The sequence below is a fragment of the Ornithorhynchus anatinus genome, chromosome 15 (genome assembly GCF_004115215.2).
Source record: "Ornithorhynchus anatinus isolate Pmale09 chromosome 15, mOrnAna1.pri.v4, whole genome shotgun sequence".
Lineage (NCBI taxonomy): Eukaryota > Metazoa > Chordata > Mammalia > Monotremata > Ornithorhynchidae > Ornithorhynchus > Ornithorhynchus anatinus.
Window position 1 is genome coordinate 16844024 of NC_041742.1, and position 13045 is coordinate 16857068.

General features: G+C 45.7%; 1 protein-coding gene across 7 annotated transcripts in view; it reads left to right on the forward strand.

Moving 5' to 3' along the window:
* SH3KBP1 (SH3 domain containing kinase binding protein 1) overlaps nt 1–13045 on the forward strand; it is a 184315-nt gene that overhangs the window by 141517 nt on the left and 29753 nt on the right. For all 7 annotated transcript variants that reach the window (XM_029079759.2, XM_039914149.1, XM_039914150.1 and 4 more), the window contains one exon: nt 3766–3873. In XM_029079759.2, the coding sequence (XP_028935592.1) occupies nt 3766–3873 (108 nt within the window). The remainder of the gene's footprint in view (nt 1–3765; nt 3874–13045) is intronic.

Here is a 13045-nt window from a genome sequence, read left to right on the forward strand (position 1 = left end):
TGTGAGGCTCAAGTGCTCTCTTCCCCCTCCACACCCCACCGAACTTGTATATATATGTGCATATTTATAATTCTCTTTATTTATATTAATGATTTGTATATATCTATAATTCTGTTTAGCTTGATGCTACTGATGCCCATTTACTTGTTTTGATGTCCATCTCCCTCCTTCTAGACTGTGAGTCCGTTGTGGGCAAAGACTGTCTCTATTGCTGAATTGTACTTTCCAAGCGCTCTGCATATAGTAAGCGCTCAATAAATCTGATTGAATGAATAAATGACAGGGACTGTGTGCTACCCGATTTGCTTGTATCCACCAAGCGTTCAGTACAGTGTCTGGAACATAGTGCTTAGCAAATACCATAATTGTTGTTATTATTTTCAAGATGGGAAGGAAAGTGGATTTGGAAAGGGTCAAGTCGGAGAGGGGCAAGTCAGTCTTTCTCTACCTAGATAGTCTGTTGGGCTGGCAACAAAGGGTGCGTGGCAGTTTGCTTTCCTCCTGAGAGAGGTCCTGGGTATAAACCTTCTAGGCCTTTAGAAACTGGATCAGAAAAAACTGGTGTCCTTTTTGGCACTTGGACACCCCTTGGGCAATTGTGTTCACGCCAACCTCCGCCCCACCTCACTTTTATGCGTATTGTAATTTATATATTTGTTCATTTATTCAGTCGCATTTATTGAGCACTTTGTGCAGAGCATTCATTCATTGTCGTATTATTAAGTGCTTAACTGTGTGCAGATCAGTGTACCAAGTGCTTGGGAAGGTACTAATTGCTTTCACTGAATTTTTCTGTTTCCCCCTCTAGACTATAATCTCACTGTGGGCAGGGAGCATGTCTTCCAACTGAGTTGCATTGTACTCTCCCAAGCGCTTAGTACAGTGCTCTGCACACAGTAAGCATTCAGTAAATACTGTTGATTGATTATCGGTTGATTGTCGATCTCGCACTGGTTCCCTCGGGCATTCTATCCCTTCCAAGTTGAATCGGCTAGATTTGTCTGCCTCGGGGACCCCTCCCTTCTCATTTTCTTCTTTCCAAAGATTTGGTCCATCAGATAAGGTCTTCACTGAAAGAACCAAGGTGATTTTTTCTCTCTGTGCTTCTAGCAACACATTTCACTTTTCTGGCTGAAAATCAACCATGGCAATTGTGATGGTTTTCATGTTCCTGCCTTCCTTGCGTACTTAAAGACCATTGCCTGGTTGGGTAAAAGGTGGTTTCATTGTTCTTTTCGCTTTTTTTGATTCAGCATCAAAAAGGGCATTTTTAGGGGCCTCCCAGTGCCCAGAATGACTGGGAAAATGCATCTGATGGTTTTGCTCTGCCAACTTTATTTAGATATCTCACCCTTTGCTCCCTCTCCTTCCTTTCGTGCCTTGTCAGCTCCAAGTTTGGGGTTCTCCACTGTCCAAAGTCACCCGGGAAGTTGCTTTTCCAATGTATATCGTGAGATTCCAGCATTTTCCTGCACTTTCCTGAACTGTTAGTCATTTTGTTCTCACATTTTGTCCCATGTTTAGCCTTTCCCTGTCCTACTTTAAAACCTGCCAAAACAGTAGAATTCTTTTATTTTAAAAAGTGGAGTACAAATTTATGCCTAAAAATGAAAAAAAAGTGCTGAGTGTGTTCTCTCCCCACAGTTTAATTATGATGGGGACATTTACATTTGTTAGGATTTGATTATGTTCTCACAGTGGTCCTTATATTCTTGAGTAGGGAATTTAAAGATCGCAGAAGGATTGATTTGATTATTCTTAGTGTACGTGTTTGCATCCCAGTGGGTCACAGCACACACCCCAGTAAAGCCATTTTTTTGTGGCCACTTGGCTAGGGAGATTTCCTAGCCTTTCCGAGCCTGGATGATGATGGTTTCAGTCAGCCGGGGTGGCCCTTCCCGACTGGATCGTTGACTTTCTGTAGACAATAAGCTCATAGTGGGCAGGGAATGTGTCTACCAAATCTGTTGTATTAGTCTCTCCCAATTGAATAGTACATTATTTCACACTCAGTAATAATAATAATAATGGTTATTTGTTAAGCCCTTATTGCTGCAGTAAGTACTGGGGTGGATACAGGCTAATCAGGTTGAACACCATCCCTGACCCACATGGGTCTCTCAGTCTTCATCCCTATTTTACAGACAGGGGTAACCAAGGCCTGGAAAAGTGATGTGATGTGCCCAAGACCACACAGCAAACTAGTGGCAGAGCCAGGATTAGAACCCAGATCCTTTTGACTCCCAGGCCTGTGCTTTATCCACTAAGGAAGTGCTGCTTCTCATACTCGGCCACAGTAAGCGGTCAGTGAATAACATTGAGTGAGTGGGGAGTGGATTCTGATGCTGGCCACAGGTTTGGTTTTAGTCCCCTAGGATGAGCTGTGGGCCCCGACCTCGGCTTGTGAAAGAGTCTTGCGTACCGCCCGGTCCCTTGCATGCTCTTGGCAGTGCTGGTCCAGTAGGCCCATGGACAGTCCCGCCCGGCCTTGGACATCAGACTGGACTCCATGGGTCTTTCAGGGTCAGGGGCCTACAAACTGGATTAGGTCCCATGGTTTTTGGACAGTTTGCTGACCCAAACTAATGCGAAGTGGCCCGATGGTTCGCGCCGGCGAACACATTCTGGCCACGTTACCCTGTAGAATGGAAGTTCTGAAGTGGAAGAGTTGGTTTGGTCCGCCTTGTCACTCCCTGACCCCAGCTGCTTTATGTGGTGACCACATGGCCTATTTGGCTTCTTTTGCCTTTATGTCTAAGAGGTCGCATTCTTTTCTTGGGAATTGTGACAGGTAAGTATTCCGTCATTGTGGAAATTCTTCTCTAAGCATCCATGAGACCCACGGGCCTTAATCATTCGCTGCCTTCACGACGTGGGTCAACAGCTCAAGCCCCGGGAAAGAAGACTGACAGGACTGGGGCATGACGGGATTGGGTCAGGGTTGCCAACCCGTAGAAGAATTTTTACAAAGAGTTTGTCGTGACTTGGGTCAGTTTCTCCCATAGGAACACACGGGAACTCCACAATGCCTCCTTTCCACAGCTTTTGATCTATCATTTAAAAAATTTGAAAGTCAGTAATTTTATTTTTAAAATGGTATTTGTTAAGTGCTTACTATGTACCAGATTAAGATTCAAGCCAATCAGATGTGAGACATGGACTGCGTCCATAGTCTTAATCCCCATTTTACAGATGAGGTAACTGAGAAGAGAAGTGACTTGCCCAGAGTCACACAACAGATAGTGACGGAGCTACGATTAGGACCCAGGTCCTTCGGACTTCCAGGTCCATGCTATATTCACTGGGCCACACTGGTGATTTTTATTCATCTTCTTTGTGAAGATCATTCGGATGAGTTGACAATCCTGACGTCCTGCTGTGGGGAAGAAACCACTCCAGAGATACTTTCTGTAGAGCGAGTCAGAGATGGAGCATGATGTGTAGTGGATAGAGCATGAGTCTGGGAGTCGAAAGGTCATAGGTTCTAATCACAGCTCTGCAACATGTCTCCTGTGTGACCTTGGGCAAATCATTTTACTTCTCTGAGCCTTAGTTACCACATCTGTAAAATGGGGATTAAGACCGTGAGCCCCACGTAGGACAGGTACTGTGTCCAACCCAATTTGCTTGTATCCACCCCAGCGCTTAAGAGTGTATGGCACATAGAAAGCGCTTAACAAACAGCACAATTATTGTTATTCTTATAGTGGCCGACGCGAGTGAGATTCCCGACTCTGACCCTCTTCCTCCCTCCGTGTATCGCAGGACTGCATCGATGTAGGCTGGTGGGAAGGGGAGCTGAACGGCAGGCGAGGAGTGTTTCCAGACAACTTTGTCAAGCTCCTGCCCTCGGACTTTGAGAAGGAAGGGAACGTAAGTATCTGCTTTTCGTGTTCTCCCATCCTGTTGAGAGTTAGAATTGGGAAGATGCTGGAAATCCTTTCCTTGCGAAGCCCATCCTGATCCTCCTGGCAGAAGATACCCGCTGACCATGTCGGTGATGTCTGATCCACTGGGCCCGTGGACACTCTGCTTGCCAGTAGCCGTAATAATAATAATAATTATGGTATTTGTTAAGCACTTACTATGTGCCAAGCACTATTGTAAGCCCTGGGGTAGATACAAGGTAATCAGGTTGTCCCACATGGGGCTCACAATCTTAGTCCCCATTTTACAGATGAGATAACTGAGGCACAGAGAAGTTAAGTGGCGTGCCCAAGATCACACAGCAGACAAGTGGCGAAGCTGGGATGAGAACCCAAGTTCTGACTGCCAAGCCCTGGCTCTTTCCACTAAGCCATGCTGCTTCTCCTCTGAAAGGTCCATTGTTCTAGGCAGCTCTACTTCCCCTCCTTGCCAGGGATCGGGGGGGTGAGCAATTGGCCCCCCATTTCTTGTAGCTTCCCTGTCTGCCAGTTTTATTTAAAGAACACTTACTGTGTGCAGGGCACTGTACTAACTTCCCACTGTACTTCAATCACATCTACTTTGCCCATGTCCTGCCTGTGACTTGGAACACCCTTCCTCCTCATACCTGACAGACAGTTACCCGCCACCCCCGGCCTTCAAAGCCTTAATCAAAGTCCATCTCCTCCAAGAGGCCTTCCCTGACTAAGCCCTCCTCTCCTTTTCTCCCTCTCCCTTCTCCATCACCCTGACTTGCTCCCTTTATTCATCACCCCCTCAGCACTTAGGCACATATCTGTGACGCATTTATTTATATTAATGTCAGTCTCCCCCTCTAGACTGGAAGCTCCTCTTTGGCAGGGAATGTGTCGGCTTATTGTTGTACTCTCCCGAGCACTTAGTACAGTGCACTGCGCACAGTAAACGCTCAATAAATACAATTGAATGAAAGTACTAAGCACTTGGGAGAGTACAACACAACAATTGCTTATGGGCAGGGAGCTTGTCGGCTCTTTCAGTTGTTTCATCCCCTCCCAAGGGCTTAGTACAATGCTCTGCACACGGTAAGCGCTCCATCAGCCCGCGTTCTAGAATGTTCCCATTCAAGTCAGGTTCGCTGTGGGAGAGATGAGAGCGAGGAAACAAAAGACATTTGAAATCTGAGAGGGGGCTGGCCCGGAAAAGTTAGGAGAAGGAGGCAATTTTAAAGGGAAGTTGGAGTCGGTTTTATGGGGAAGGCGAGGTCAGCTTTACTCATGGGTCATCCAGTTGGAAATGCGTCCAAGGCAAGAGCTTGTAGGGGAAATCAATCAGTTGTATTTATTGTAGTACAGTGCCTGCCACATAGTAAGCACTTAACAAATACCAGTAGACAAGTGGCAGAGCCAGAATTAGAACCCAGGTCCTTCTGACTCCTGAGCCTATGCACTAGCTGGGCCATGCTGCTTCACTTTTCATTCATTCATTTGTAGTTATTGAGTGCTTACTGTGTGCGGAGCATTGTACTAAGTGCTTGGAATGTACGATTTGGCTACAGATAGAGACTGTCCTTGCCCAACAATGGGCTCACAGTCTAAAAGGGGGAGACAGTCAGCAAAACAAAACAAGTAGTCAGGCATCAATACCATCAAAATAAATAGCCACACTCCCTCCTCCCCTTACCTTAGCTGGCTTTTTCTGAGCTCTCCCCTCCCCCCGGATTCCACCTTCTGTGGCCCCCAGGCTGGTGGGTGGGTGTGAGTGCATGTATGAGCGTTCTACATGTATGAGCATTTTTGTAAGTCTGACTGAGAGTATGTCTATGCAGGCATGTCTGCAAGTGCGAAGACATGCACAAAGAAAGGGAATTTTTTTGACTTCTTATAGAGGAATAATAAACAGGGAGACTCAGAAGGACATAATCTTTGGCAAAGAAGGGGGTAATTTCATTTGTCAGTGGTGGAAGCCAAGATTCAGTGACAGTCTGTTTCTGGCACTAACAGTAAAAGGGGCTGGCCAGAGGCAAGAGATTAAATGTTCTACAGTTCGATAAAGCCAGGGGTTCACTGTGATGGCATAATTCTTGAAGAACTGAAACTCTTGCAGAAAAGTACAGTAACATTCTGGACCAGATAAAAAAACTCTGGGACTTTTTAAAATGCAGCTAAAAGTCATTTCCAGATGAGCAAGAAACCTGGGTTCCTGGTTAGAAATGAAGAAGCAGAAGTCAATCAATTGGTAGTGTTTATTAAGTATCTGCTCTGTGCCAAGATGTTGGAGGATAAAATTTCAGAACGCCCTTTGCTCGGTTTCCACCAAAAGATTTTATAGCCCAAAGGATGCGTCCATTCCTTAATTCTCCGTGCAAGTAACCAGAAATCTGGGAAATGAAAATTCTAACCGTATGTCAACCTTCCAAAAGTAACTGTAAACCTTTGCCTTCTAGAATCTGAATGGCCTAGGAGATAATCCCCAAGGGAGATAAGAACTGACATTTAAGGAACCCAGTTATCTGAAGTGATCAGGACTAAGCCTTTTGGGACTGACTCATCTTTTCAGATGCTCAACAAGATTATTAGAAAATAATGAGAAAACCTCCTAACTCATCACACTAACGTTTTCCCCCCCATCATTTTAAGGAACTAAATTAAAGAAAACAATGACCATGATGGTTAAAGTAGAAATACAGCGTAATAAAGCTCATCGTGGGCAGGGAAGGTTTCTACCAGTTCTTTTGTATCGTACTCTCCCAATCAGTACAATGCGCTGCACATAGTAAACTCTCAATAAATATCTTGAATCTTTTGGAGAGTAAAACGGAATGGTTTTTCTTCCTCCTTGCTATTGTTAATGGTATTTATTGAGTTTGTGCAGACCTCTTTTCTAAGCCCTAGGGGAACTTGAAGTAAAAAGAGCTTCATCTTTGCCTTCAAGCTGCCTACAGTTAGTTGAATGGGGAAGACAGTAGACAGAAATGCTCTGAATGGGGTTATATTCCAGCATAGGTTTCTTGCCTAATGTCCTGACAATGGGTGTTTTTCTGAGGCAGTCTCAACACAGTACACTTAGGCTGACAGATTTGCTGGCGGGAGGCACAGATTTTACCACTTGGATTTGAGGACATAATTGCTGCGTGTGATGTCAATAATGGCTTCATTTGACTTCCTTCCTGCCTTTGGCCAGCCCTCTCCTTGCCCTGCGTCCTTTTTGGGCTTTCCCTTTTTCTTAACCTGTTCCCTCAGATTCCCAAGAGTCCGACTTCTCATGCCTTTAGGTTTCCATTTTTTGTTTTTGTTTTATCTCTCTCTCTCTCTCTCCCCCCTTTCCTCCCTCCCTCTCTGTCCCTCCCGTCCTACTTCTCAGGGGCCCAGAGACCTTAAAGTTGCCCTTCACTTTCCCGAATTCCCTCCAAATGCTAACATGAGCTAGAAAGGCAAAGGTTCAGACATCTCCAGATGCCCTTAGTTCTGGCACAGTATGTGTTCTCACTGTACGATTTGTCTAGAACGCTGATGTCCACTCAGAGATCCCCTCCCAACACCTCATGTCTGCCAGGATATCGCACACCCAGGTGTCCCAAGGTGTAGGGTTCAGGCTTGCCTGCTGCATCCAACCCAGTTTGAGTTAGACAGAGCAGTTATTTTATACAGGGAGGTTCTACAGGCACACAACCCCCATGTACAAGGAGACCTGATAGGATTTCTCTGCAGAGACTGCTCCTACCTGCAGAGAAGAGATCAAACGGCTTTACTTGATCCCTCAAAAATTGCCTTTGGGGAAAGAAATCCTTGGAATTTATGTTCTCCACTGAAGGCCTGCGCTTTGCTGCCCTTGAAACCTGGAAATATGTCTTGGTCTTCCAGGCAGCTGATTTCCAGGGGAGAGTATTTAATATTTGCTGAGGACCTGTAATGCACAAACAGAAGTTATTTCTCTTACTGCTGCCTCATGAATGTTTCTCTGTCATAAAAATCTCCTGTTCATTTACCGTTCACTCTGCATTTGGAGTGGCAGTGGTGACGGGAGGGAGGATTAGGGTTCGAAAATAGAATTACTCTATTTTTCTTTTAAGAAGACCAAACACATCAAATCAAGTGTTGTCAGTCTCCCAAGATCCTGAGGATATTTTTGATACTTCATGAGAAAAACTCTTAGGGTACTCATGAGAGCCATTCAGTCTTTGACCACTAATAATAATAATTATGGTATTTGCTAAGCACTTTTTATGTGCCAGGTACTGTACTAAGCGCTGGGGTGGATACAAACAAATTGGGTTGGACACAGTCCCTGTCCCACACAGGGCTCACAGTCTTCATCCGCATTTTACAGAGGAGGTAACTGAGACACAGAAAAGTGAAGTGGCTTGCCCAAGGCCACACAGCCTACAAATGGCAGAGCTGAGATTCAAACCTATGACCTTCTGACTCCCAGGCCCATGCTCTATCTACTCCTCTGTTACTAGCCTCAGAGAGAGTCATTGATGATACTGCATCTTACTCCATCCACTTCTGCCCTGAAAAGAAGACATGGAGCAGTAGAAATGGGAGAACTTCATTAGGGTCCATCAAGTAGTATTTATTTAGGAGACATGGTTGCTGCCCTCAGGGATCTCGTATTTCTTTTTAATGGTATTTGTTAAGCGCTTACTATGTGCCAGGCATTGTACTAAATTCTGGGGTAGATACAAGGTAAGCACGTTGGGACACAGTCCATATCCCACATGGGGCTCACAATCTTAATCCCCACTTTACAGATGAGGAACTGAGGCACTGAGCAGGAAAGTGTCACACAGCAGACAAGCGGCGGAGCCAGGATTTAGAACCCAGGCTCTCTGGTTCCCGCTAGGCCCCCGCTGCTTCTCTCCGTGGTGAGTCCCACATGGGACAACCTGATTATCTTGTATCTAACCCAGCACTTAGAACAATGCTCAGCACATAGTAAGTGCTTAGCAAATGCCATCATTAGTATTATTATTATTATTATTAAGAACTTGAAACTACAGTTCGCAGGCACCATCCCAGCCTGCAAAGAACTTGTAATCCAGGAGGCAGTAAAACCAGTGGCTATAACAGTGACTGTTTCTTTTGAATAATGTGAGGGAGATTTGCATCTTTTAATATCATGTGTTCTTTAGTTCTTCCTCTTGACCCATGCCTCTGCCATGGTTGCTTTTTTCCTTCAGTGTGTTTTCCGTTGATGCTCCTATCTGGTTCCCCATTCCTTCCATCTCAGTTTTGTCATTAAACCGCTCCGAGAAGTCACGTGCATGGAAACTCTACTTGTGGAGATTTGTTTTTTAAAGGGCTATGTCCTGAAGCGTGAAGACATGGCATCCATATTATGACAGTCAGAACTTCAGTAATAATGATGGAATTTACTTAACACTTGGGCACGAGGCACTGTGGTAAGCGCAGGGATCGATGCAATGGAAACATATCCGGCACAGTCCCTGTCCCACACAGGGCTCACAGTCCAAGAGGGAAGAGCAAGTATTTTATCCCCTTTTTACAGGGGAGGAAACTGAGGCCCAGAAAGGTTGAACGAACAGTTCAGTATCTTAAAGCAGGCAGAGGCCTGTCCCCTCCTACCTCACCTTGCAACTCACGTACTATAACCCAGCCCACTCACTTTGCTCCTCTAAAGTTAAGCTTCTCACTGTACTTCCATCTCTGTCTCACCGCCAACCTCTCGCCCCCGTCCTGCCTCTATCCCGCAATGCCCTCCCTCCTCATATGTGACAGACAGTATCTCTTTCCACCTTCAAAGCCGTATTGAAGGCACATCTACTCCCAGAGGCCTTCCCTGAGTAAACCTTTCTTTCCTCTTCCCCGACTCTATTCTGGGTCGCTTTGACTTGCTCCCTTTATTCATCCCCCGCGTCCCAGCCCCACAGCCCTTATGTACATACCTGTGATTCATTTATTTATATTAATGTCTCTCCACCCCTCTAGACGGTAAACTCGTTGTGGACAGGGAAAGTGTCTGTCTGTTGTTATATTGTACTCTTCCAATCGCTTAGTTCAGTGCTCTGCACACAGTAAGTGCTAAGTCAATATGATTGAATAAATGAATGAATGAAAAGAGATACGTCCGGGATCCATAATAATAATCGTGGTATTTGTTAAGCGCTTACTAGGTGCCAGGCCCTGAACTTAGAACCCGGGTCTCCTGACCCCCACGCCTCGCTCTTTCTACCAGGCCACGTAACCTCTCTGTTGTATGGAATTGAACTTGGCTCAGGCAGGAGAAAATGAAGTGAGCCAGGAAAAAGCAGATGGCCGGCCAGTTCCTCTCAGCAAATTAGGCCCAGAGGCCAGTCAGGCCGAGCGTAAGCAAGCCGAGCTGGCACTGGCTTGCTCTCTGATTTGCTCCTCAGACACGCCAGACTTGAGCGGCACCATTTCCAAAAGTAACACCTCCTTTCAAATGAAGACTCCTCTGAAGTCACCCTCTATTTCGCACACTTGGTTTTACCCCCTTTCCACTCTGTGTGCTCTGTGTTCTCATTACTTTTTCTAATTATTTTTATTGTTATTGTATTAGGCACTTCCTGTGTGTGAAGCACTTTTCTAAGCACTGGGGTAATATTCTGTCCAACCCAATTTGCTTGTATTCCCCCATGCCCCCAGGGCTTAGTATAGTGCCCGGCACATAGTAATCATTTAACGAATATCATCACGTACAGATTAGGCAGGTGGAGCACAGTCCCTGTCCCACAAGGGGCTCACGGTCTAAGCAGGAGGGAGAACAGGTATTGAAACCCCATTTTTTAGATGAGGGACCTGAGACCAAGAGGATTTAGGTGCCGTGCCCAAGGTCAAATAGTATGTAGTTGTAACCGGATGAGAAGCCAGGTCCTCTGGCTCCAAAGGCTCCAGGCTCCCGTGGTCTTTCCACTAGGCAACACTGCTCCTGTCCCACAGTCTGTGATCATTGTTCTCTGGCCTGTCATGGGACCAACCCCTGCTCTCTCTGGGTCTCAAGGCAACATGGCCTAGTGGATAGAGTGCAGTTCAGGGAGTCAGTTGGACCTGGGTTCTAGTCCTGGCTCTGCCATATGTCTGCTGTGGGACTTTGGTTAAGTTGCTTCACTTCTCTGGGCCTCAGTCCCCTCATCTGTCAAATGGGGATTAAGAGTGTGAGCCCCACGGGTGACAGGGACTGTGTCCATCCTGATTAATTTGTATCTACCCAGCACATAGAACAGTGCTTGGCATTATTATTATTATCAACAGAGGCGGCGTCTTTCTAGCCCAGTGTAGGTGAGAAAGGTGTGGTTCCAGATGACTCTTGATTCCAAGCCCCTGGTTGCAGCCCCAAATTATTTCCGGGTTCTGAGGGAACTTGTGTAAGAAGAGTAGGTGCTGCTGTGAGAAATATGCTAGATGCCCCAAGGCTTGGGCTTGTTTTGGCTTGTGGTCCCAGTTTCTATGAGCCAGCCATTCAATTATTAGGATTTAGTAGTATCTCCATCTCTAGACTGTAAGCTCCTTGTGAGCAGAGAATGTATCAGCCAAATCTGTTGTACTCTCTTAAGCACTTAGTTCAGTGTTCTGCACAGAATCAGCACTCCAGTAAATCCAGTGATCGATTACTAATATACACGTCTAAGACAGTGAGTTGCTATTGGCCTCAGTCTAAAGTGTTACGGACAAAGGGGGGGGTAAGATACCAAAGGGGAAGGGTTCTTTGCGACTTCTCAATTTGTGGGGGTCCAGAAGGTGGGGGGCTGAAGGGTTGGCTTAAAAATAATAATAGTAATACTTAAGACTTATGTGCGCTTAACTGTCCTAAACCCTGGGGTAGATACAAGTTAATCAGGTTGGACACACTCCCTGTCCCATATGAGGCTCACACTCCTATCATCCCCATTTAACAGATGAGGTAACTGAGGCCCAGAGAGATGAAGTGACTTGCCCAAGGTCACACAGCAGATGTAGCGAAGCTGGGATTAGAACCCAGGTCCTTCTGACTCCCAGGCCTGGGCTCTATTCACTAAGCCACACTGCTTCTCAGCTGCTTAAGTAATAATAATAATTAATAATACTTTATGGTAGTTGTTAAGTGCTTACTATGTGCCAAGCACTGTACTAAGCACTGGGGTAGTTACAAAGTAATCGGCTTGTCCCACGTGGGTCTCACGGTTTTAATTCCCATTTTCCAGATGAGGTAATTGAGGCCCAGAGAAATTAAGTGGCTTGCACAAGGTCACTCAGCAGACAAGTGGCAGAGCGGGGATTAGAACCCATGCCCTCTCACTCCCAAGCCCATGCTCTTGGCACTAAGCCACACTGCTTCTCTAAGTGATTGCAGAGAAGGGAAAGGGAGATTTGGAGGGTACAAAGCATTCTCTCCGGCTTGGGACATTGCTTTCTGTGCTGTTACCTTATCTCCTCACTACCTATTCCTCCCTGAATCGTATTTTAATGTCAGCCTCCCTTGCTCGATGGTTAGTTTCTTTAGGACAGAGACTGTGTCTAACTTTAGTGTACCATGTACCCATACTCAATAGGTGGCCAATAAATACTGATTACCGTTGTTGCTCCCAGAGCTGCAATAACAATAACAGTAGAATACTAATACCCAAGAAGCAACATGACTTAGTGGCTAGACCACAGTCCTGGGAGTCAGAAGGACCTGGGTTCTAATGCCGGCTCTGTCACTTGTCTGCTCAGTGACTACGGGGAAGTCACTTCACTTCTCTGTGCCTCATTTACCTCGTGTCAAATGGGGATGAAGACTCTGAGCCCTAAGTGGGACATGGATTATGTCCAACTTGAATAACTTGTATCTACCCCATCTCACTAGTGCCTAGCACATAATAAGCACTTAACAAATACCATAAAAATGCTAAGTGGGTGGTGGAACTAAGGGATTAAGTAAAAATGGTGGTATTCATTAAGTGGGTACTAGGAGCAAAGCACTGTGCCACTGATTAGACTGTAAGCCCGTCAAAGGGCAGGGACTGTCTCTATCTGTTACCGATTTGCACATTCCAAGCGCTTAGTACAGTGCTCTGCACATAGTAAGCGCTCAGTAAATACTCTTGAATGAATGAATGAATGAACAGATTGCTCATTGGAAAATCCGGGGATTGGCCAAGTGTCCACAGCAATATCTCCAGCCAGGCCCCAACACAAACCATCCTAAAGAAATTCAA